Source organism: Vulpes vulpes, chromosome 5 (genome assembly GCF_048418805.1).
Source record: "Vulpes vulpes isolate BD-2025 chromosome 5, VulVul3, whole genome shotgun sequence".
Taxonomy (NCBI): domain Eukaryota; kingdom Metazoa; phylum Chordata; class Mammalia; order Carnivora; family Canidae; genus Vulpes; species Vulpes vulpes.
Genome location: NC_132784.1, coordinates 29,797,626 through 29,820,826, shown reverse-complemented (window position 1 = coordinate 29,820,826; position 23,201 = coordinate 29,797,626). Strand labels below are relative to the sequence as shown.

Genomic DNA, 23,201 nt, shown 5'->3' with positions numbered 1-23,201 from the left:
ATATCAGAAATAAAAGGGTTTTCAAAATGCTTTCTCCATAGCACAAGTTTCTTTCAAAAATCCATTTCTTTCCTATCTCTATTTTTAAGATTCTATGTAAAGTTTTTTTTACTTTATTATTTTTTATTTTTATTTTTGGCTAAGCAATATGCTAGGCCGTACTTTTTTACTTTATGTATGTATGTATTTTTTTTTTATCTATCTATCTATTTATTTATTTATTTAGCAATATGCTTTTGATAGGCCGCACTTTTCATTCCAGGAAAGATCACAGGTTTTTTTTGGAATGTTTGAATTGTTTCACTTTCATTTAAAACATCATAGTATCTTTAAGTACATCAATTTAGCTGGCTTCATTAATTCTACCCAAGTGAGCTCATATACCTATGTTGTGTAGTAATGAGCTCAACATGAATAACCATGTGGTGTCCCCCCCCCCCTTTTTTTTTTTAAGATTTTACTTATTTATTCATGACAGACACAGAGAGAGGCAGAGACACAGGCAGAGGGAGAAGCAGGCCCCATGCAGGGAGCCCAACGTGGGACTCAGTCCCTGGTCTCCAAGATCAGGCCCTGGGCTGAAGGCAGGCGCTAAACTGCTGAGCCACCAGGATGCCCTGTGGTGTCCCTTTTAACCTATCTCTTACTTAACTCCCATTCTTAGGTTTCCTAGATTGCTGTTAGTGACATGACATGACTTGCTAACACAGATCAAGTGAAGATGTTAATGTCAGTGTATGTATTAAATATTATCTAAGCTTAATGTAATTTTAATTTTTTAGGTAAGTATTTTAAGTAAAAATCTGTAAGTACTGGTTTTACCTGAGGATTATTTTGCACCAATTAGCTTGGAGCTTGTTCATCTGCAGGGCAGGAAAAATTCTTTTGTTGTACCTTTGACCTACTTGGACAGCTTTGAAAACTAAGTAAATAGGACACATTCTCACTTGTTTTCTCTTGTAAATGCTTTCTTTGGTTTACAGTGTTACAGTGTCTGTTCACATTACTATAGTATAGACCTCTTGAATTTTTTTTTTCCTTAACTTTGTCACTTAACAGACTCTTCTCTTGAAATAGAAGTGTTGTGGGCCCCTGAACAACATGAAGATTAGGGGCATACTTTTGTATGTCTTGGTATTTTCTATTTACAAACTGTCATTTGAAACTAATAATTTAGTAGCTTTGAAAATCAGATTTCTCCCTTCAGCAGGGTTTGCTGCTTTTTTTGTCTCTATTATTTTACATTTTAAATTGTTGTAGTGTGCCCCTGTGCCAAAGATCAGTTTAAGGGATAAAACTAAGGTCTTTCAAGTCCCTGTAACCCTGTACCTTTCCCTGGGCATGCATCATGACTTTCTAATTCCCCGATTTTATGCAGTTTTTTTTTTTTTTTTGAATGTCCTAATCTTTAATCTCTGGCTCCCAGAAAAGAGGAATAGTAGGGACACATGGGGGATTCAGTTGGTTAAGTATCCAACTCTTGGTTTCAGCTCAGGTCGTGAGATGGAGCCCCATGTTGGTCTCAACACTTGGTATGGATACTGCATAAGATTCTCTTTCTACCTCTGACCCCTCCACTGCAGCCCCACCCCTGCCTCTGCACTCCAGCAAACAAGCACTCTATCTCAAAAATAAAAAGTAAACACTGGAGAGAAAAGTGGCACTGGCCTTTTAAATCCCGTGGAAGGTCTTTTTCAGAAGGAAGAGGGACTTCCAACAATAAGAGGAAATGGAATAATGATGGCAACCTGTCTATTTCTCTGAGATGAGAGATCACCATCAACACAAATCTCTGACGTTTGGGCCTTAGGATTCCTTTTACCCATTCTATGACCACAAGCTGTGTGCAAGAACTCCAGTAACAGGTTCCTAGCTGCCTCCCACTGGGCTCAGTAGTGGGGGATGGATAGCTGTTACTCAGCAAAGAGCTGAAATTAACCAAAATTAATGGCAATATGCTTTCCAAGCCTTTCTCTGGATATTACAAACCTTAAATAGACTCTAGAGTTCCAAAATAGTTATGTCAGATTCTGTTCTGTACAGTTGCTTTCTAGTGGAGATTCCTGGTGCTTCCTACTTTCCATAATCCATCTTCCCATAATGCCCTTAGGGCCTTTCTTTTTAATTGTTTGTGTGTTTTATAGATACTGCAAGGATAGGGATCTCTGATTTCATTTTGCTCAAGATCCTTATCCACATGACTCCTTATTGGCTTTCCAAAGTTTATATAATAAACACTTTACTTTCTGATGTTAAAAAAAGTTACTTAATTTAAAAATACACGTTTAGGGAACGCCTGGGTGGCTGGCTCAGCGGTTGGGCATCTGCCTTTGGCTCAGGGTGTGATCCATATCCAGAGATCGAATCCCACATCTGGCTCCCTGTGAGGAGTCTGCTTCTCCCTTTATGTCTCCGCTTCTCTCTGTGTCTCTCAGGAATAAATAAAATCTTTTAAAAAAATAAATAAAAATGCACATGTTTATTGAACTATACAGGTGCACATTTGGAAAAAAAAACTAGATTGTCGGCCTTGAACATCTGGGATACTAGGAATTTTCTTTAAGAATGCATTCATCTGATATTTTTATCCACTTAGAGAAAAGCCTAGTGATTTTGATGGCTCTTTTTGATGTTTACAGTTTTTTTTTTTTTCTTGCCACTTTAACAGAACGCTGCTTTGAGTGTCATTAGAGGTAACAACTGCTGCTTATATATAAGTTGTATGATCTTGGCAGGTTTTAAAAAATATCTCTGCTCAATTTCTACTCTTATAAAAAAAGCAGACTATATGTTCTTTAAGGTCTTTTCCTTTACTAAATTTGTGAGTTTACCCCTTGTTTTATACTCTTACTGCCTTTTCTATTTTTATGTTCATATATCTTATTCCAATCAGATTTTAAGCTTTTTGAGAATAGAGACCAGCTTTAATACTCATTTCTCTTATAGTGGTTTTCCTACAGCCTTATAATACATACTGATTCACTAAACATTTGTTAAATTGAATTGATTGATAATCCTTATCAGCTTGTGCTACTTGGTTTTCTCATTAAAATACAGGGAGGCACGTATACATTTAAATATTTAATCCTTTTTTAGGTTGTATTATCTTCTATTTTATTTGTAATGTCATTCCCAGTGACAATTTGTGTTTAATATGGTAAATACATATTCCTTTAAGCACTCTCTGAAATTGAAGCCATAAACTCCTTTATATGTATACATAGATACACATATGTGTTACCCATACACATATGCATGCAGAAATTCACACATATACACATGGAAATTGGAGAATATGCCAAATATACGTTGCATAGCCATCTTACTATTTTCTTGGGCCAAATTAGTCATGGAATGTTATCCCCATATAATTATATTACCAAAAAATTTATATCTAGTTTACACAGCTGACAAGATGAGTGCCTAAAATTTGTGACATGAAAGGACTTAAAACAACAGTATTATTTTGATGAAGCAGTATGTTTTTTACTTTCAAATATTTATTAAATCAATTCAGTAATTTATTGAGCAGCTTCAGCTCTAGCTGGTGGTTATACAAAGCAGGTGTCATAATCTGTGCCTTCAGAAGATGTGATAATTCTGGGTCCTTTAAGACTGAATTCAAAATCAGGTTTTATGTTACAATGTAGATGTTATATGCTGTTGCTAATCAACAAGCTGAGAGATATTTGGTCAATTCGCTAGATTTAAAAACAATCTGACTTTTTTGTTCAGATTAATGGTATATATACAATGGAGTATTACTCGGCTATAAAAAAAAAATGAGATCTTGTTATTTGCAAAAACATAGACCTATGGGATCCCTGGGTGGCGCAGCGGTTTGGCGCCTGCCTTTGGCCCAGGGCGCGATCCTGGAGACCCGGGATCGAATCCCACGTCGGGCTCCCGGTGCCTGGAGCCTGCTTCTCCCTCTGCCTGTGTCTCTGCCTCTCTCTGTGACTATCATAAATAAATAAAAATTAAAAAAAATATTAAAAAAAAAAAACATAGACCTAGAGGGCGTTATACTAAGTGAAATCTGAGAAAGACAAATACCAAATTATTTTACTTACATGTAGGATCTGAAAAACAAAACAAATAAGTAAATAACAACAACAACAAAAATATAGGAACAGACTGAGAAATACAGAAAACAAACTGATGGTTGCCAGAGGGGAAGGGGATGGTGGGAGGATGGACAAATGGGTAAAGGGGTATAGGAGGTATAGGCTTCCGGTTATGGAATGTATAAGTCACAGATGAGTATACTCAATGGTATTGTCATAGTGTTGTGTGGTGACAGATGGTGGTAGCTACTCTTGTGGGCAGAGCATAATGTTTAGAGTTATTAAATCATTATATTTTACATTTGGAACTAAGGTAACATTATATGCAAACTCTAGTTCAATTAAAAAAAATAAATCTGACTTGAGGGATTATCCTAGGAGTCTATCCATGTTGATTGTCCCTGTATGGTTAAAAAATAAGTAGTCATTTCCATTTTGTATTCTGAACCATTTGGTCTGGTGGTAATATATAAAGAAAAGGTTATATAATTTGGAGTCAACTTTCACTCTTACATAAACACATATAATAAATAAAAGCAGGTAGTTTACTAGGTTACATATGTATTCACCAAGACCAATGCATTGAAACATTAAGTAAAAAGAAAAGATAGGGTTTTCTAGAAAAGATAGGGTTTTTGTTTTTCTTTTTTTTTTTCTTTTACTGCTCTTAATAGGATCTCTATGATGAGCAGCCTAGATTTTGGTGCAGTCATCTCTTTCTGGGCAGTGTTCATAGCATCTGGCCTTTGGGAAAGAAAAGTATCTTTCTTGTGTGGATATTAACAATGAACTTCTCCATTTTGTTTTCACTACAGCTATAATGATCTCAAATGTGACACTTAATGCTCAGGAGATCTATGTCCAGGGAAGTGGTCAAACTAACACAGACCTAAGTTGCTCAGGTTTTTTAAAAAAAGAACCTTTTTGTCATTACCAAGAGCCCTACAGGCATGTTCTGTAACACTAATCCAGTTTTTTTTCCACCTCTACGTATTACAATAATAATATATAGTAGGGTTTCTACCCCAGAAGAGTCAAGTCTGTTGCCCTGGGATTTATTTTTATGATCATTCATCCTTTTTGCTTATGTCTTCGTAAAAACTACTTGCTCTTTGCCACCTACCACCCACTTGGCATCATAGTAACTGACACAGCCTATCCAACTGCTACACCATTAGTGCTTTTTTCATCTTGTAATTGGAACTGTGAGGCTGTAATCTTCAGTTAGCACCATTATTTAGCTGGCTTTATCAGAGCAAATGTTTGCCCTCTCTTCTGAATCAAGCACATCCTTTTTTGTTTGTTTGTTTTTATACTAGGTGCCTCTCATGTTGTTTGATACCAGTCTGAGACTGGTAATGGGTTGCTAACTACTTTTTAAAGTATTTTTTAGGTACTAATTTTTATTTTTGCTTAATTTTTTTTTTAGTCTAGGGATTTTAATTTTTCCCAAGAAATACTGATTAATCAAAAACTAAAAACATTGTTTTCTATGCTATTAAAACATATTTGTCAAAATAATTTAGTTCTTTGCAGGAAAGAAGGTTGTTTTGTATTGTTTTGTTTTATATTAATCAGGGGATGACATAAATATACAACATCCAAGCAAGTGTTTGTTTCTATATTTCACTTTTTTGCTTAAAGAGTTTATGTGAATATCCTCTGAGGCTCTCTGAATTATCAGATGATAGGACAAAACCTTTATTTCTTTTCAGTAACTGGAAGAAAAACTTTAACTTTTTCCACTTGGGCTTATGGTCTGTTATCTATTTTTCTAATAGGAAGCCTTCTAGCTTATTTGTTCATTTACCATGAAGTATGGTTCTGGGAACTTATCAGAAATGCAAACTTTGAAGTGCTACTCTAAACTTATTAAATCAGAAGCTCTGGGGATGCTGCCCAGCAATCATTATCTTGTTTTGGTTTGGTTTGGGTTTTTGTTTTTATTTTTTATTTATTTTATTTTATTTTATTTTATTTTATTTTATTTTATTTTATTTTTTTATTTTAAAGATTTTATTTATTTATTCATAGAGAGGCAGAGAGAAGCAGGCTCCATGCAGGGAGCCTGACGCAGAACTCGATCCAGGGTCTCCAGGATCACGCCCTGCGCTGCAGGCAGCGCTAAACCGCTGCGCCACCGGGGCTGCCCTGGTTTTTGTTTCTAATTTAAGTTCAGGTTTATATACATACAGTACATTATTAGTTTTAGATATAGAGATTAGTAATTCATCAGTTGCATGTAATATCACATGCACTCTGTAATGCCCTACACCCAGTTACCCCATCCTCCACCCATCTCCTCTCTAGCAACTCTCAATTTGTTTCCCAGAGTTAAGAATTTCTCGTAGTTTGTCTCCCTCTCTGATTTCTTCCCATTCAGTTTTCCCTTTCTTCCTCTTTGATCCTGTTTGCTGTTTCTTATATTCCACATATGAGTGAAATCATATGATTATTGTCTTTCTGATTGACTTATTTCTAAGCTCAGCATAATACCTTCAGTTCCATCATATTAATGTAAATTGTAAGTATTCATCCTTTGTGGTTGCTTAGTAATATTCCATTATATACCACGTCATCTTTATTCATTCGTCTGTCAGTGGACATCTTGGCTCTTTCCATAGTCTGGCTATTCTGGACATTGCTATTATAAACATTGGGGTGCATGTGCCCCTTCATATCACTTCACTACATTTGTATCTTTGGGGTAAATACCTAGCAGTGCAATTGCTGGGTTGTAGGGTAGCTCTAATTTTAACTTCTTGAGGAACTCGCATACTGCTTTTCAGAGTGGCTTCTTAACCATTACTGACTTGAGGTCTTTGAGATCCATGTAACTATAGATTGATCTACCCATAATTTCTTTTTATTACTAGTATTCAAACCAGCATTTTTTATATTGAGGGAAAACTCAGTGAATGTATGCCACTGAAGTATGCTTTCATGATACTACAGTGCCTTAGTTGAATTTGCACTTTGTATTTATTGCGTCAAAGAAGTACTGTCAAAGAAATTGTTTAGAACAAGATTCTGTGTTCTTGCTTCCTCCTCTTCCCCCATCCTCCTCTTGGTTCTTCTCTCTAGTGTAATGTGGTAATTTAGTAAGGGTATTGTGTCACTGTGCGTGGGATTTGATAGCATGGCGTATCAGGTAAACCATTTAATTTAACCCCCACAATATTCTTTGAATTAGATAATAGTTTTATTTCAGATTTTGCAGAGAAGAAAACTGGGACTTAGGAAAGTTAATTTGTAAAGGGACACCACAAAACCAGAACCCAAATCTTGGTCCTGCTAGTAGTTAGTAACAAAGTTCTTGAGGACACAGTATTACCATCAGTCTTAGTCTCATTTGTCTTAATTCTACTTTTCTTTGGCTCTTTAGGAAATTGCATTTATCTTAAATTTTATATAGAATTTTTTTTTCTGGACTTCTTACAGTTCTGAGTTGAATAATATTTTTAATTTCATCACTTGTGACTTTCTAAGATAAACAAAATTTCTAGAAAAATTCTGGTGTCTTCATCTTCACTTCCCATGCTTTTACTTTTTTCTGGTTTAATTTAAAAAGTGAAAACCGGGGATCCCTGGGTGGCGCAGCGGTTTGGCGCCTGCCTTTGGCCCAGGGCGCGATCCTGGAGACCCGGGATCGAATCCCACGTCGGGCTCCCGGTGCATGGAGCCTGCTTCTCCCTCTGCCTGTGTCTCTGCCTCTCTCTCTCTCACTGTGTGCCTATCATAAATAAATAAAAATTTAAAAAAATAAAATAAAAAAAATAAAAAGTGAAAACCTCTTCATCTATTCAGTAAAACATTTAAGTCTATAGTGCCGAAATTTTCAGACATGCTAAATGCATCTAGTAACTTTAAGTTTGAAATAAGTAAGGAAAGTATTACAATCATGGCAAATTGTGTTAGAAGTAAAAGCATACATATTGACTAGTAATTTTAATCTTCATTTGAAATATTCCTCTTAAACCTCAAGTCTTTATTGAAAGCAGCAAATAAAAGATGAAATATACTACCCTAATTCCAGAAAGGAGAATATATTCCTAATCATTTTTAATGTGTTATTAGCAAGCTGTCAGTCAATTATAAAAGATACAAATACTTGACGCTCTTTGTCCAACAATAATTGACTTTTTGTTAGGTCAGATGTTGATTTATTAGACCTTTTTTACGTCAGAGGTGTTTTAAGCCACAATGAGGATATCATTTCATGTTGCTGAAAGGTTGCTGCATGCTCTATACATGCAGCTCTTGTTTAAGGAAAAAAATAATAAAATAAGCAGAATAAAGTAAAAATAATTAGTGTGAAGATTCTCAGAGTGCCTTGCATAGGTATTAGGCTGCTAGAAGGTGTGCCCTAGGGCAGCTGAGAAGACTGCTCTTCTTCTAAGAAAAAGTATTCTTATGTGATAAAACAACAATTGACTACTCTGTTCTTGAGTTTCCAATTTGGGAGCTTGGAGCCAGAAGCCCTACGGAGTTTAGGCCCTGGCTACATGGGTTATATAGTAAGGGGGAGACAGATTTCCTTGCTGTCTGTCAAGGCCTTGCTCAGATGCTATCCTGTTAGCTTTCCAGAAAAGAATAAAACAGCATCCGAGGGGTTGGCATCTAATTGTCAGTATGTAAAATTAATAAATATGAGTCATTAAGTTATTAAATGAGTTAAATGCAAAGCACTTTTAACAATTCCTGGTATATAAGTAAACACTACTTAGGTTCTTATTACCAAACTAGTAAAGGATTGCTATTGGAAATCAGTGCTAAGAAAATTAGATTTTTAGCCAGAGATATTTATCTGTGAATATACTGCCTTGAAGAAGGATTTTATTTTTTGAAGAAGGATTTTTTAAAAGTTCTCTTTTTTTATTATTACATGTTTTCATTAATGTTATCATTGCTGATTTTATTTGGATGTATGTTAAATGCTCAGAATTTTAAAATGTACTTAGTTTGAGGATACTGACATTTAAGTGAACAGTCTTTTTAAATGTAATTTGATTATGGATGAGGAGAAATTTAAGCAATTAAATGGATGTTCACAGAAGAGGCATTTTACCTACTCTCTAGTGATTATGTATGTTTGATGAGTAAAGCAAGAAAGTGAAGGCTTGGGGCACCTGAATGGCTCAGCCCGAAGGCAGGTCATCTCAGAGTCCTGGGACTGATGAACTCCATGTCAGGCTCGCTGAGCAGGGAGTCTGCTGCTCCCTCTCCCCCTGCCTGCCTGCTTGTGCCCCCCCCCCCCCCCCCGGTCAAATGAATAAAATTTTAAAGAAAGAAAGGAAAGGAAGCGAAGGCTTTCTGGAAGGTGACGATCCTATGGAATGGATGAGGAGAGAAACATTCTGTATAAAAGAAGCATACAAGTTTTTTGTTTTTTTTGTTTGTTTTTTTTAAGTTAAGGAAGGGAATGTGAATATTGGGTTGAGAGGAAAGGTAGGAATTAGTTGTCTCTAAGAACCATATACTGTGTCGTATTGGAATGTCAAAGCCTACACTTAGACAAGAACTGTTGAGTTTTTTTCAGTTTTAGTAAGAAATAATTAACATACAGTAATGTATAAATTGAACATATACAGCATGATTGATTTACATATGCTGTGAAATGATTACCACAAGAGATTCAGCTGAGAGTTTTTGAAATTTGCGAAATTGGACATTGTCATGTTTTAAAATTTGTGTTTTTGATTCTGTAATAGTAAATTCTTAAATAATCTCTTTATAAACCAGTAATGTATTATATTCATGCATTTTTGTTTTTTAAGGATTTCAGTGTATTAAAATGAGCAGTCGTAAATCAAAGAGTAACAACGTAATACATGCAGAGTACCTTTCACAGGTTAGTATGCATTTTCGTTAACCTCAAAGTCTGTTACCATGCAAAGCTGATCAGAGAAATAGTCATCTTAATTTGAATTCTCCCCTTAACACGAAGAATCACCCTTTCCATTCTCAGGGAGAGAACGTCTTACTCTACTTTCATTCTTTGTAAGTCTCTAGACAGTTGGAACCCTAACTTTACTCCTGTCTTTCCAAATGTGTTCTAATTTCAGTTTACTTCAGAGTTCTGTACTTCCTTTTTTAAATATATTCCTATTTTATTTCTTGTGATGCTGTTATAAATGGAATTGCTTTTTGTTATGTGTCTAAATGCAATTGATTTTTATATATTAATCTTGTATCCTGCAGCCTTGCCAGACTTAGTAGTTCTAATATGTTTAGTTTATTCTTTAGTTTTTTATATATGAGCATGTCATCTGCAAATATAGTTTAACTTCCTTTTCAGTCTGGTTGACTTTAATTTTTTTTTTTATTGTCTAATTACCATGGCTAGAACTTTCAGTATGATATTGAGAACAATGACAAGAACAGTATTGTTTTGTTTTTTATTTTGGGGAAATACATTGTCTTTCACCATTGATGGGATGTTAGCTATAGGTTTTTTTGACGTCCTTTATCAGGTTGAAGATGTTGGCCTTTTTTTCTAGTATGATGAGTGTTTTTATTATGAATATTTAATATTATTTTAAGTCCATACTATATTCCAAGTTAAACACACATCTATATTTATATCTATATATCTTAAGGAATAAAGTAGGGCATGGATATAATAACTGTTCTGGCATTTCTGTTATCTGACTTGACCAGAACTATAGTTTTTTCTCATCAAAATTAAATGTGTGTTATTGATTGGCATGCCTTCATGTAAGACCTTACTTTTTTTTTTGTTTTTTGAAAGAAAATGTTTAACTCTGTTTCATGAAAAATTTTTAGCTGAAGTGTAATTTACTTCCAAATAAAGGACATAAATCTTTCACAAGCAGGTTGATTAATTTCTATACACATGCACACCTGTTTAACCTTCGTCTCAGATCACTTTGAGATTTTTGAACCTTTCACTGTTTTCTATAGCTTCACTTCACTTTATCCCTTAGATTTTATTCCTTTTTATTAGACTTCAATGAAGTTTAAAAAAGAAAAGGACTGTGGTTTATCTTTTTGATTTCTAATGATCTTATCTAGGTAGAGGAATACATATTATGATTAGTATTATAATTATTACATGATTATATATGCTCATTTAAGTGTTTTTAGTTTATACAATACTTATGTTCCAGTCAGTTGCCTTATTTAATCTTGAGAATAGGCCTACCAGAAAATCATTATTGTCTCTATTTTAGAGACCAAAAAAATTAAGATTTCAAAACTAATTTTAAAATCAAATAATTGGCTCTTCTGGCCTCACTTCTCTTATTCTTTCCCCTTCTTAAATAAAGGTAATTAGGATTATTTTATCTCCAGTGAATAATTTGCTTTGCTTAGCTTCTGGTACATATAAACAAAACTCAGATTTTATCTTTGATACATGAAAGATCAGTCCCATGCTGTCAGTCTGAGAGAAGCATATAATCTTGGAAACTTCTTGTTTCTGTTGATGGGACCAAATCTGAAATAGCATCCTAAGGTTTTTGTCTTTGGAAGATTTCTGTATTAGCAGATGCAGAAAAGGAATGCTTTTAATGGTCTTTTTAAAGATTGTGCTAGATTATCTGACAATGTTTTACAACTCAGTATAAGGCCTTATTCTAAGGCAAATTCAAAATTTAGGTTCTTCCAAGAATTTTTTTTTTAATTCATTCCAGTGATTCCTCAATTTATAGATAGAGCTGAATCTAATTTCTTCCATGTACTCGAGTATTTCCTTAAATGCTGAATTACTACTTTTTTCCAGTGTGTTATTTCTTTCCTGTTTATTTCTTTTTTTATTTTATTTTTTTAATTTTTTTATTTATTTATGATGGTCAGAGAGAGAGAGAGGCAGAGACATAGGCAGAGAGAGAAGCAGGCTCCATGCACCAGGAGCCCGACGTGGGATTCGATCCTGGGTCTCCAGGATCACACCCTGGGCCAAAGGCAGGCACTAAACTGCTGCGCCACCCAGGGATCCCTCTCCTGTTTATTTCTAATGTTTCTTTAGGCATGGATCATGCTCTTTAGTAGTAACATGCTCTCCTTCTAATAGGTCCTCAGTAACTATATGAACTTTTAAACTTATTTTCTTAGAATCTCGACTTTTATGACAGATGCAGATAAATAGGGCTTGAGCTAAGCCGGTTTAGATTTGTTTGGTCTCTAGAGATTGAGGTATGGTTCATGAGCATTATTATTAGATGAGATTACATTATTAGATTCTCTCCTGTTCTTGTTCCGTGGCTTAGATGTTACATACAAAGTAAAGTATTCATTTATTCACATTGCAATAAACCAACCTTCAAATTGCCAGTGTGGCTAAAGTAAGTAATTATTTCTCTTGTTGAACCATACAAGTAAATTCTCACTCTTCCTCTGGGATTTGAGATAGGTAAAAAGAACCATTAATTTTACAATTCATGAAAATGGTACCAGAACTCTTAAAGACAAGTTATTTAGGGAGGTTTGAATAGGCTCATTAATACCTAATTCTAATTGTTACAAAAGTATATTCTCATTCATTTTTTTATTTTCATGTGTAACATTTTCATTTATATTTATTCACTTTGTTTTTATCAGGTACAAAGAATTTTACGGGAAAGATTTTGTCATCAGAGCCCACAGAGTAACTTATTTGGAGTACAAGTACAATACAAGTAAGTTTAGCTATCCCTTTGTCTGCTATAAATCTATTTAAAGATGTCCTTAGGTTTTGCAAAAATTATCTTTTTATTTTGATTTTTAAGATTTTATTATTCTTGAAAGAGAGAGAGAGGCAGAGACACAGGCAGAGGGAGAAGCAGGCTCCATGCAGGGAGCCTGACGTGGGACTTGATCCCAGGACTCCAGGATGATGTCCTGGGCCGAAGGCAGGTGCTAAACCGCTGAGCTACCCAGGCGTCCCGCAAAAATTGTATTACATGGATTTTTATATTACACGCATTTTTATCTGAATAAGGTTGACATTTTTATAGGAATAAAAAAAAAATCTTTTCTTTTTAATAGAAACTCAATATTATAAAGCGAGAGCAGATAATGAAAAAGCTCCTTACCTTTCAATCTTGTGTTGCTCCTGCCATCTGGTATTATGGAGAAAATTCTGAGTTTTTTGCACCTAATATTGGACAGCCAGCTGCAGAGTGAAAGGTCCCAAGACTTACTACTGTTGTCTCTTGTCCCATACCATCATAAAGCCAGGATATTACAAACTTACTTGGTTTCCTCTTTAGGTTTCCAGAAAATTCATTTTGACCCACCCTCTCTTCTGTGTTTTTCTGTGTAGGACAATTTGGAGCATAAGTTAAGCGCCCAAAGAGAAAAAGGGAATGCCTGTTTCCTGTGCCTACTCAAATTCAACTTTTAAATAGTATTATCTTACAAATTATTCCAGCTTCCTTTTTAAATTTTGGCTTATTTATGTCATTTCAGACACTTAATTGAGCTGCTAAAAAGAACTGCTATCTATGGAGAAAGTAACTCTGTTCTCATTATTGGACCACGAGGATCAGGAAAGACCATGGTAAATTGATTTCTGGTATATCCTTGTTTCTGTAGGCGTGCCTTGATTCTAAGAGACAGTACTGAAAATATTTTTTATTATTTTCATTATTTTGTTAAGTTTGCTTTTTTTCTTTTAAATCATCGAAGACATGCAAAGCCTTAAAACTTAGGGTGATATATTTGAGTTGAGCATAACTTTTATACCTTGTTTTTCCCCACAGTAACAGATTTTCAATTGATGTTTTTTCCATCATGGCCTTTGTCTGTGAAGAGTTTGTGATTGCCAGTAGAAAAAAACAAATTAGCATTTTTTGAGCACGTTCTTGGTGCCTTTCATCTATGTTCTGTACCTTACCTTATGCTTTTTATTTGTGTTATCATTTATTTCTTACCCTAACCCTGCAAGGTAAGCATTATTTCTATTTATAAATTAGGTAACTGTCATACGATGCATTCTTTTTTCCCCCTCATTGTTTTATTGTTTATTGTTCAACCCTAACTCAAGTAATTTTTTTGTATGTACGATTACATGTTCTAGAATTCTTTTCTACTTTCCCTCTTTATCTTGCTTAGTTATCTCAAAAAGATACTCTTGCATATTACTATCAATTTTCAGTACTTGTGCTATGTAAAAGCTCTTTTCTGCTATATTACATGCAATGAATTTAGATTTCTCACTAACATACTTTTTAAAAATTATTTGCAGAAGTAAAATTATTTATTAGATAAAGTTATGTTAATTAGAAATAAGATTGTTTTTTGCGATGCCTTGGATGGCTCAGCGGTTAAGCACCTGCCTTCAGCCCAGGGCATGATCCTGGAGTCCCGAGATCGAATCCCACATCAGGCTCCCTGCATGGAGACTGCTTTTCTCCCTGCCTGTTTCTCTGCCTCTCTCTCTCTGTCTCTCTCATGAATAAATAAATAAAATCTTTAAAAAGTAAAAAAAGAAATGATTGTTTTTAAAGTAATAAATGTTGACTGTATATTATGTAAGGTGAGGAAACAAGGGTTTTACTGTAATCACCCATTTCCAGTGAGAATATATATCTATAATTTCTTTTTTAATCTTTGAAGAATTTTCCCGTTTATAATAATTTTTGTTTTGACTGTATTTAATTTTGTTCAGTGCTTATGCTCATCATTTTATACTACCACTATTTCTTTATTCTTGAGTTCTTTAGTAAGATTTTCCTTTATGTTTGACTTCAGTACTGTTTGGGTGGTTTTGACAGTAAACCATGTGACTGCTATGCTTTTTAGCTGTAGAATGTTTTAAATTTTTAACAATAATATTATTAACAGTAGAAACACTGAGGAAAGGATATGTACAGAAATGTCACAGAAAATTAAATACAAATCTGTTAAAAACATTAGTAAATTTGTCTACCAGGTTGACATACCTATAGAATTGATAACATTAAGATTGTAAACTTACAGGGAATTAGACACGTGTTCCTGTGGGTAGTATAAATTGACATAACTAGAATAAGAGACAGTATTTAACCACATTACAAAGTAATATGCCCTTTGATTCAGCAACCCTTCCTAGGAATTTATACTTGTGAAATGATGTATATATAGTTACTCATTGCAACACCATTTTTAAATAGTGAAAGAGAGAAACAACATAAATGGCCATCAACAGAATACTGATCAGTTAATCCACATAATAGATTATTATGCATCTGTGAAAAGAAACATTTGTCTGTAGTCCAGAAAAAAAGGGAAGAAAAATATCATATTTTTATTAGTTTGTGCAGGCATACTTCATTTTGCTTTGCTTTGTTGCACTTTGCAGATAACTGCGTGTGTGTGTGTGTGTGTGTGTGTGTGTGTGTGTGTGTGGTTTGTTTTTTTTTTTAAACAAAGATTTTTGGCAGTCCTTTGTTGAGCAAGTATGCAGGCACCATTTTTTCCAACAGCATTTGCTTGTTTTGTCTCTATGTCACATTTTGGTAACTTTCACAATATTTTAGGTATTTCCATTATTATATTTGTCATGGTGATCTGTGATCAGTGATCTTTGATGTTACTATTATAATTGATTTGGGGTGCCAGGAGCCAAGCCTGTATAAGATGGCAAACTTAATGGGTAAATGTGTTTGTTCTGATTGCTCCACTGCCTTCCACTCTCCCATCTCTCTCCCTTTCCTCAGGCCTACTTATTCTCTAAGATACAAGAATAATGACATGAGGCCAAATAATAACCGGAATGGCCGCCAGGTGTTCAAGTGAAAGGGAGAGTCCTGCATGTCTCACTTTAAATCAAAAGCTAGAGATGAATGAGTTTAGTGAGGTGGGCCTGTCAAAAGCCAAGATAGACTGAGGGCTAGGCCCCTTAGACCAAACAGCCAAGCTGTGAATGTAAAGGAAAAGTTCTTGAAGAAAATTAAAAGTGCTACTCCAGTGAACTCACCAATGATAAGAAGGTAAAACAACCATATTGCTGATACGGAGAGAGTTTTAGTGGCCTACGCATTCCCTTAAGCCAGTGCCTAATCCAGAGCAAGGCTGTAATTCTGTTCAATTCTTTGAAGGCCAAGAGAGGTGAGGAAGCCCCAAAGAAAAGTTTGTAGTTGGCAGGATTTGGTTTATAAGGTTTAAGGGAAGTAGCCACCTCTAAAACATAAAAGTGCAAGGTCATGCAGCAAGTGCTGATGCAGGAAAAGGGACCATGATGAAACATGGACAATGGACACACACTCTTGTTGGATTTCGTACCGGGAGGTGATACAGAGCGCATCTTCCTATAGTTCACTGGCCAAAGTGTCACATGGTCACACCTAATTTCAAGAGAGTAAACAAGTGTATTCTGCCTACGTGACTAGAAGCCAAGTTAACCAGTATTTGGTGAATTTCACTGGCGACAACAGCTAACTTGTTTTGAGCTTGTGTTTCTGTGATTTTTCCCTGTCTAGATACTTACAGATTTTCTTTGTCTTAGTATGAATATGACAGACTAATATCTAACCTTAGGTCATAAAAACTGATACTTTGTAAACGCCCTTAATATGGGACACCTGGGTGGCTCAGTGGTTGAGCGTCTGCCTTTGGCTCAGGGCATGATCCTGGAGTTCCAGAATCGAGTCCTGCAGTTGTGCTCCCTGCAGGGAGCCCGTTTCTCCCTCAGCCTGCGTCTCTGCTTCTCTGTGTATGTCTCATGAATAAATAGAATCTTTAAAAAGAAACTCCTTAATATGAATTTAGATCTTTTTCCAGTACAAGATAATTTTTTTTCAATCTTCATTATTTTATGATCTTTGGAAAATATATCATCATACAAATGTTTGAAAAACATTTTTAGGGACACCTGAGTAGCTCAGTAGGTTAGACGTATGCCTTCGGCTCAAGTCATGATCTTGGATTTCTGGGATCAAGCCCCAAGTCAGACTCCCTGCCAGGCAGGAAGCCTGCCTCTCCCTCTCCTCTCTGCTTGTGCTCTCTCTATCTCTTTCTCTATCTCTGTGTCTCTCTCAAATAAATATTTTTTAAAAGAAGAAAGGAAAACATTTTTAGATAGTGCTTTAATTTTTCAGGAAACTCATAGTGATACTCTGAGAAAATGAACTCTAGGAATCAGTACATTGGACCTGTTCTATCCTAAACTATGCCTCTTGAAACAAAGTGGCATTACAACAGAGAAGTTGAATCGTAGTGATGTGTATGTCAAAGTGTCAAGCCTAAAAATATAACTTGAGCAGCTAATGCCTGAATTTATTCTGAACTTCATCTTGGAAATTTGTCCCTAAGCAGATGGAGAAGGTTCAGAAAAAAAGGAAATAGAGTTAGTAAACACTTACAAAGATGTTTAAGTACAAATTAAAACTATACTCCATTTCATTAGTAAATTGGCTAAAATAGATCTATTTTTACCAGGAAAATTAAGCATAAAAGAGAGTCCCCCCTATTATAACCACTCCCCCATGCACATACATACAACTTCCCCTGTTATTAACATCTTCCCCAAGTATAGTACATTTGTTAAATTGATGAATCAATTTTAGTATGTTTTTATTAACTAAAATCCCATGGTTTTCATAAAGGTTCACTTTTTGTAATGTACAGTTATGTGGGTTTTAATAAATGCATAATGTCATGTATCCACCATTACAGTGTCATACAAAATAATTCTACCACCCTAAAAATCCCCTGTGCTTTATCTACTCATCTCATATCTACTCATATCTCATATCTACTCATAACCTGCAACCCTTGGCAATCACTAATTATTTTATTGTCCCCCATAAGTTTTGCCTTTTCCAGAATGTTACATAGTTTGAATCATAAAATATATAGCCTTTTCAGATTGACTTCTTCCATTTGTCATATGAGTTTAAGATTTCTTTATGTCATTTCATGGCTTGACAGTCTCATTTCTTTTATTTGCTTAATAATAATACAGTGTATGAATGTAGCATTGTTGATGCATTCACCTATTAAAGGAAATCTTGGTTCCAATTTTTGGCAGTTGTGAATAAAGCTATTATAAAGACTTGTATATGTGGACATAGTCTTCAACTTAATTGGGTAAATAACTTACGAGCACCAATTGCTGGATCATATGCTAAGACCATGGTTAGCTTTATAAGAAGCTACTGATCTGTCTTCCAAAGTAACTGAACCGTTTGCTTTTTTCACCATGTGCATCTTCATTAGCACTCAGTATTCTCAGTGTTTTTAACTTCAGCTATTGCAGTTGAGAGGTGGTGGAATCTCAATGCTGTTTGTATTTACAGTCCTCTAATTATGTATAATAAGTAATTTTTCATATGCTTATTTTCATCTATCTTTGGTATTTTATGACCATTTTTGAACTGTTGATTTGTTTCTTATTGATATATTTTAAGAGTAATTTGTATATTTTGGATATGTGTTTTGCAAATACGTTCTTCGAATCTGCGGTTTGTCTTTTAATTCTATTAATCCTTTTCTTGGCAAGCATTTTTTTCATTTTTTTTTAAAGATTTTATTTATTTGAGAGAGAGAGTGTGTGTATGCACACAAGCCAAGAGGAAAGGGTTAGGGGGAGAGGGAGAAGCAGACTCTTCGCTGAGCAGGATCCCTACACGGGGCTCAATCTCAGGACCCTGAGATCATGACCTGAGCCAAAGACAGATGCTTACCTGACTAAGGCACCCAGGTGCACCCAGTTTTTTTTTCATTTTAAAAAAAGTTCAGTTTATCAGCCATGGATTGTGACTTTGGTATTAAATCTAAGACTTAATCACTAAGCCCAAGATGTAGGTTTTCTCCTATGTTTCCTTCTAGAAGATTTTTGGTTTTGTGTTTTACATTTGGTTTGGTGATTGATTTTGAATTAATTTCTTTGAAAGGTGTAAAAAAAAATTTGAAATCTTTGAAATCTGTGTCTAGATTCTTTTTCTTTTTTTTTTTTTATATGAATGTTTAAATTGTGTTAGAATTTGTTGACAAGGCTATCTTTTCTTCTTTGAACTACCTTCACTTCTTTTTCAGATGTCAGTTAATTGTATTTGTGTCCATCTATTTCTGCCTGTCTTGATTAGTGTAACTTTATAGTAAGTCTTAAAATTGGGCAGTGTCAGGCTTCTTTGTGTGCTTCTACAATATTGTTTTGGCTATTCTGGGTACTTTCCCTTTTTGTATTAACTTTAGAATTAATATATTAATTTCCAAGTACTGGAAATTTTTGAGCTAATTTGTAGTTTCAATCTATAGATCACACTGTAAAAATTGGTTTCTTTAACTGTATTGAATTTTTGACATTCATGAACATGGGCTATCTTTCCATTTATCTTTCCATTTACTTAGGTATTTCCTCGGAGTTTTGTGGTTTTCCTCTTATAAATCTTATATATTTCATTAGGTTTGTACCTACACATGTAAATATTTTTGATTCTAATGTGAATAGTACTATGTTTCAAATTTCAGATTCCAAGTGTTCATTGCTTATATATATATGCAAATTACTTTTGTGTATTGTCTTGTATCTTGCAATCTTGGTTTAATTGATTATTGGTTCTAAAAATTTGTCAATTCTTTGGGATTTTCTACAATCATGTCATCTACAAGTAGAAGAAAGTTTTATTTCTTCCTTTCCTCTTTTTATACCTTTATTTCCTTCTCTTATATTTATTATTCACAGGCTGTGTTTAAGCATTGAGGATAAAATTAACTGATATTATACAAACCCTCAATATGAATTTGTCTGTTTTCACTAACGAATAATTTTATTTTTGAGTATTCTCTTTCATTTCTTCTTGTCCTTTCTTAGGATTAGCCTTTGATCTCATTTCTCTGTGTTATTTCTCCATGTTTCTTTTCATCTTTTTCTTCCTCTCCCTCAGCATTCTGGAATATCTTTAGTGTGATTTTCTTCGTCTCATCCATTGTTTGCTCCTTTTTTTTTAATTTTTTTTTTTAAGATTTTATTCATTCATTCACGAGAGACACAGAGAGATAGAGAGAGGCAAAGACACAGAGGGAGAAGCAGGCTCCATGCAGAAGCTCGATGTGGGACTCCAGTTTTAGTATATGTGCTGCTGAAGTGAGCACTATCCTGGGACTCTAGGATCTTGCTCTGGGCCAAAGGCAGATAGATGCTCAACTGGTGAGCCACCCAGGCGTCCCCTGTTTGCTTCTAATGTGATACTGCATTTTAGTTTCTAATAATCCTTCCTTCTGGTCTGCCTCCTTGTCATGCACCTTCTTAGTCTGTTGTTTTGTGTTTAAGTCTGACTTAAAGAGCCCAAAATATTTATTTTCTAAAATATACATTTTCAGCAGTATTTAATCTTTTTCATCAGCTTACTATCTCCTTTCATCTTATACCATCTTTATATAAACTCCTATGTCAGTTTTTTTCTACCATTTCAGGGCTTAGGGAGATGATAGCCATTAAGATGGAGTAGTTTTCAGTTAATAAAACAGATTGTTCTTGTTATGCTGGCATTTTGTCCTAATGTTACTACATCTTAAACCAGAGCCCTTTGATGGGCTTTGACCAAGTCTGACTTCAGTAGAATATGGAAGAATCCTGTACTTGATGTTCCAGTACTATTTGATTCATTCTTGTTGCACTCTGATATTGAGAGGTCAGAGAGCTGAGGAGCACTGTTTAACTTTTCTCACTTTTGTAGTTTATGTGTAGAGTATCCCAAGACATAAATTGTTTTAGACAAGAACTCTCATGTAAATTTTAATATAAGAAATAAGATTACAATATATTTATCACCAAGCAATTTGAAGTACAAAAATTTTGGAATCTACAGTTTAATTGATAAAGATAACAGTTAGTGGGGCACCTGGGTGGCTCAGTCATTTAGGCATCTGCCTTCAGCTCATGTCATGATCCCGGGGTCCTAGGATTGAGCCTCACATTGGGCTCCCTGCTCCGCCCTCTTCCTCTGCCAGCTGCTCTGCCTACTAGTGCATGCATGTGGGCATGTGTGTGTGTGAGCCCTCGCTGTCTCTGTGTCAAATAAAATCTTTAAAAAAAAATTTTTTTTTTAAAGATAGCCGTTATGGTGGCTTATTGTATTTCAAACATTTTATTTAAAAAATAGATGTAGGGATGCCTGGGTGGCTCAGTGATTGACTGTCTGCCTTTGGCTCAGGGTGTGATCCCCAGGTTCAGGGATTGAGTCCTGCATCAGGTTGAGCATCTTCCTTTGGCTCAGGATCTGACCCCGGGGTCCCCAGATCAAATTCTGCATTGGGCTTTCTGCAGGGAGCCTGCTTCTCCCTCTGCCTGTGTCTCTGCCTCTCTCTGTGTCTCTTATGAATAAACAAAATCTTTTAAAAAAGAAAAATAGATGTGATTCCAAATGACAGATTGTGCCCTAGAAAATACTCTTCGATGTAGAAATTACTGTAGCCAAAGAAACAAATATTAGGAATAATAATAGTAGATAAGCATAAAAATCCCTGGCTGCTGGCAGGTCTAAATAAACTATCCCAGTATGTTTATAACGTTAGCTACAAAGACTGGAAGTAGGGTAACCATATTAGTTACCCTGCTTGGTAGGATAACCTACCAAGTCGGATAACCAACTTTTTTTTGTTAATAATTAGTTTAAAGTATTTGGAAAGATGACATTGTATGTGAAAAATACTGAAATTATATAGTTGGTTACCTATTACACACAGTAAGTTTTAGCAGCATCGGAATTGAGCTAAAATTATTTGAAAACACATATGTTAATACACTTAAATTCTTTCAGACCTCACAAACACATCATGAAAAGGTAAGAGCTGATCTAGGCAGATCATAGTAACTTGTTTGAAGTAAATTCAATGGAAACGGTGCTATAAACTTGTTTTAACTCTTTTTTTAAAGTTTTTATTTTAATCACCTGGTGTTCATCAAGACAGGTGTACTCCTTGATCCCCATCACCTATTTCACCCATTCCTCCTATCAACCTCCCCTCTGGTAATCATCAGTTTGTTTCCTGTCTGAGTCTGTTTCTTGGTTTGCTTCTTTTTTTTTTTCTCTCTCCCTTTGCTAGTTTGTGTTCACAGTTCACTAAATTCCATATTAGAGTGAAATCATATGGTATCTCTGTTTTTCTGACTTATTTCACTTAGTATCATACTCTCTACCTCCACCTATGTCATTGCAAATGGCAGTATTTCATTCTTTTTTATGGCTGGATAATATTTCCGTTGTGTGTGTGTGTGTGTGTGTGTGTGTATTTTTTATACCTTAATCTATTGATGGATACTTGGAGTGCTTCCATCATTTGGCTAATGTAAATAATGCTGCCGTAAACACAGAGGGGCATATTTTCCTTTGAATGAGTACGAGAGAGTTCCGTTTTCTACACATCCTTGGCAACACCTGTTGTTTCTTGTGTTTTTATTTTAGCCATTCTGAAAGGTGTGACATGATAGCTCATTGTGGTTTTAATTTACATTTCCCTAACGATGAATAATGTTGAATATCTTTTCGTGTGTCTGTTGTCCACCTGTATGTCTTTTTTTTTTTTTTTTTTTTTTGGAGAAATGTCTGTTCCTATCTTCAACCCATTTTTAAATCAAATTGGTTTTTTTTGGATGTTGAATTGTGTCAGTTTTTTATATATTTTGGATACTAACACCTTATAAGATACGTCGTTTGCATATATCTTCTCCCATTCAGTTGCTTGCCTTTGAGTTTTGTTGGTTGTTTCCTTCACTGTGTAGAACTGTTTATTTTGGTGTGATCCCAATAGTCTATTCTTGCGTTTGTTTCCCTTGCTTCGGCGAACCTATCTAGAAAGGAGTTAGTATGACCAGTGTCAGAGAAATTACTGCCTGTGCTCCCTTGTAGGATTTTTATGGTTTCAGGTCTTGAAGTTAGGTCTTCAATCAATTTTCAGTTTATTTTTGTGTGTGGTGTAAGAAAGTGGCCCAGTTTCATTCTTTTGCATGTTGCTCTCCAGTTTTCCCAGCGCTGTTGAAGTGACTATCTTTTTCCTGTTGGATATTCTTTCCTGATATGTCAGATATTAGTTGAACATAAAATTAAGGGTTTATCTCTTGGTTTTCTATTCTTTTCTCTTGATCTAATGGTCTATTCTTTACCATATCATAGTGTTTTGATTAATGCAACTTTGTAATAGAACTTGAAGTGTCAAATTGGTATGCTTCCAGCTTTGATTTTCTTTTTTCAAGATTGTTTTGCCTAT

At 34.9% G+C, this 23,201-nt stretch overlaps 1 protein-coding gene across 16 annotated transcripts in view; it reads left to right on the top strand.

Moving 5' to 3' along the window:
• The window catches only part of ORC4 (origin recognition complex subunit 4), an 85,991-nt gene that overhangs the window by 24,242 nt on the left and 38,548 nt on the right, over positions 1 to 23,201 (top strand). For 14 of the 16 annotated variants that reach the window (XM_072757719.1, XM_026008004.2, XM_072757718.1 and 11 more), the window contains 3 exons: positions 9,845 to 9,918; positions 12,630 to 12,706; positions 13,479 to 13,569. In XM_072757719.1, coding sequence (XP_072613820.1) covers positions 9,862 to 9,918; positions 12,630 to 12,706; positions 13,479 to 13,569 — 225 coding nt within the window. In that variant the 5' untranslated portion in view covers positions 9,845 to 9,861. The remainder of the gene's footprint in view (positions 1 to 9,844; positions 9,919 to 12,629; positions 12,707 to 13,478; positions 13,570 to 23,201) is intronic. The other 2 variants (XM_072757724.1, XM_026008006.2) reach the window with 1 other exon arrangement.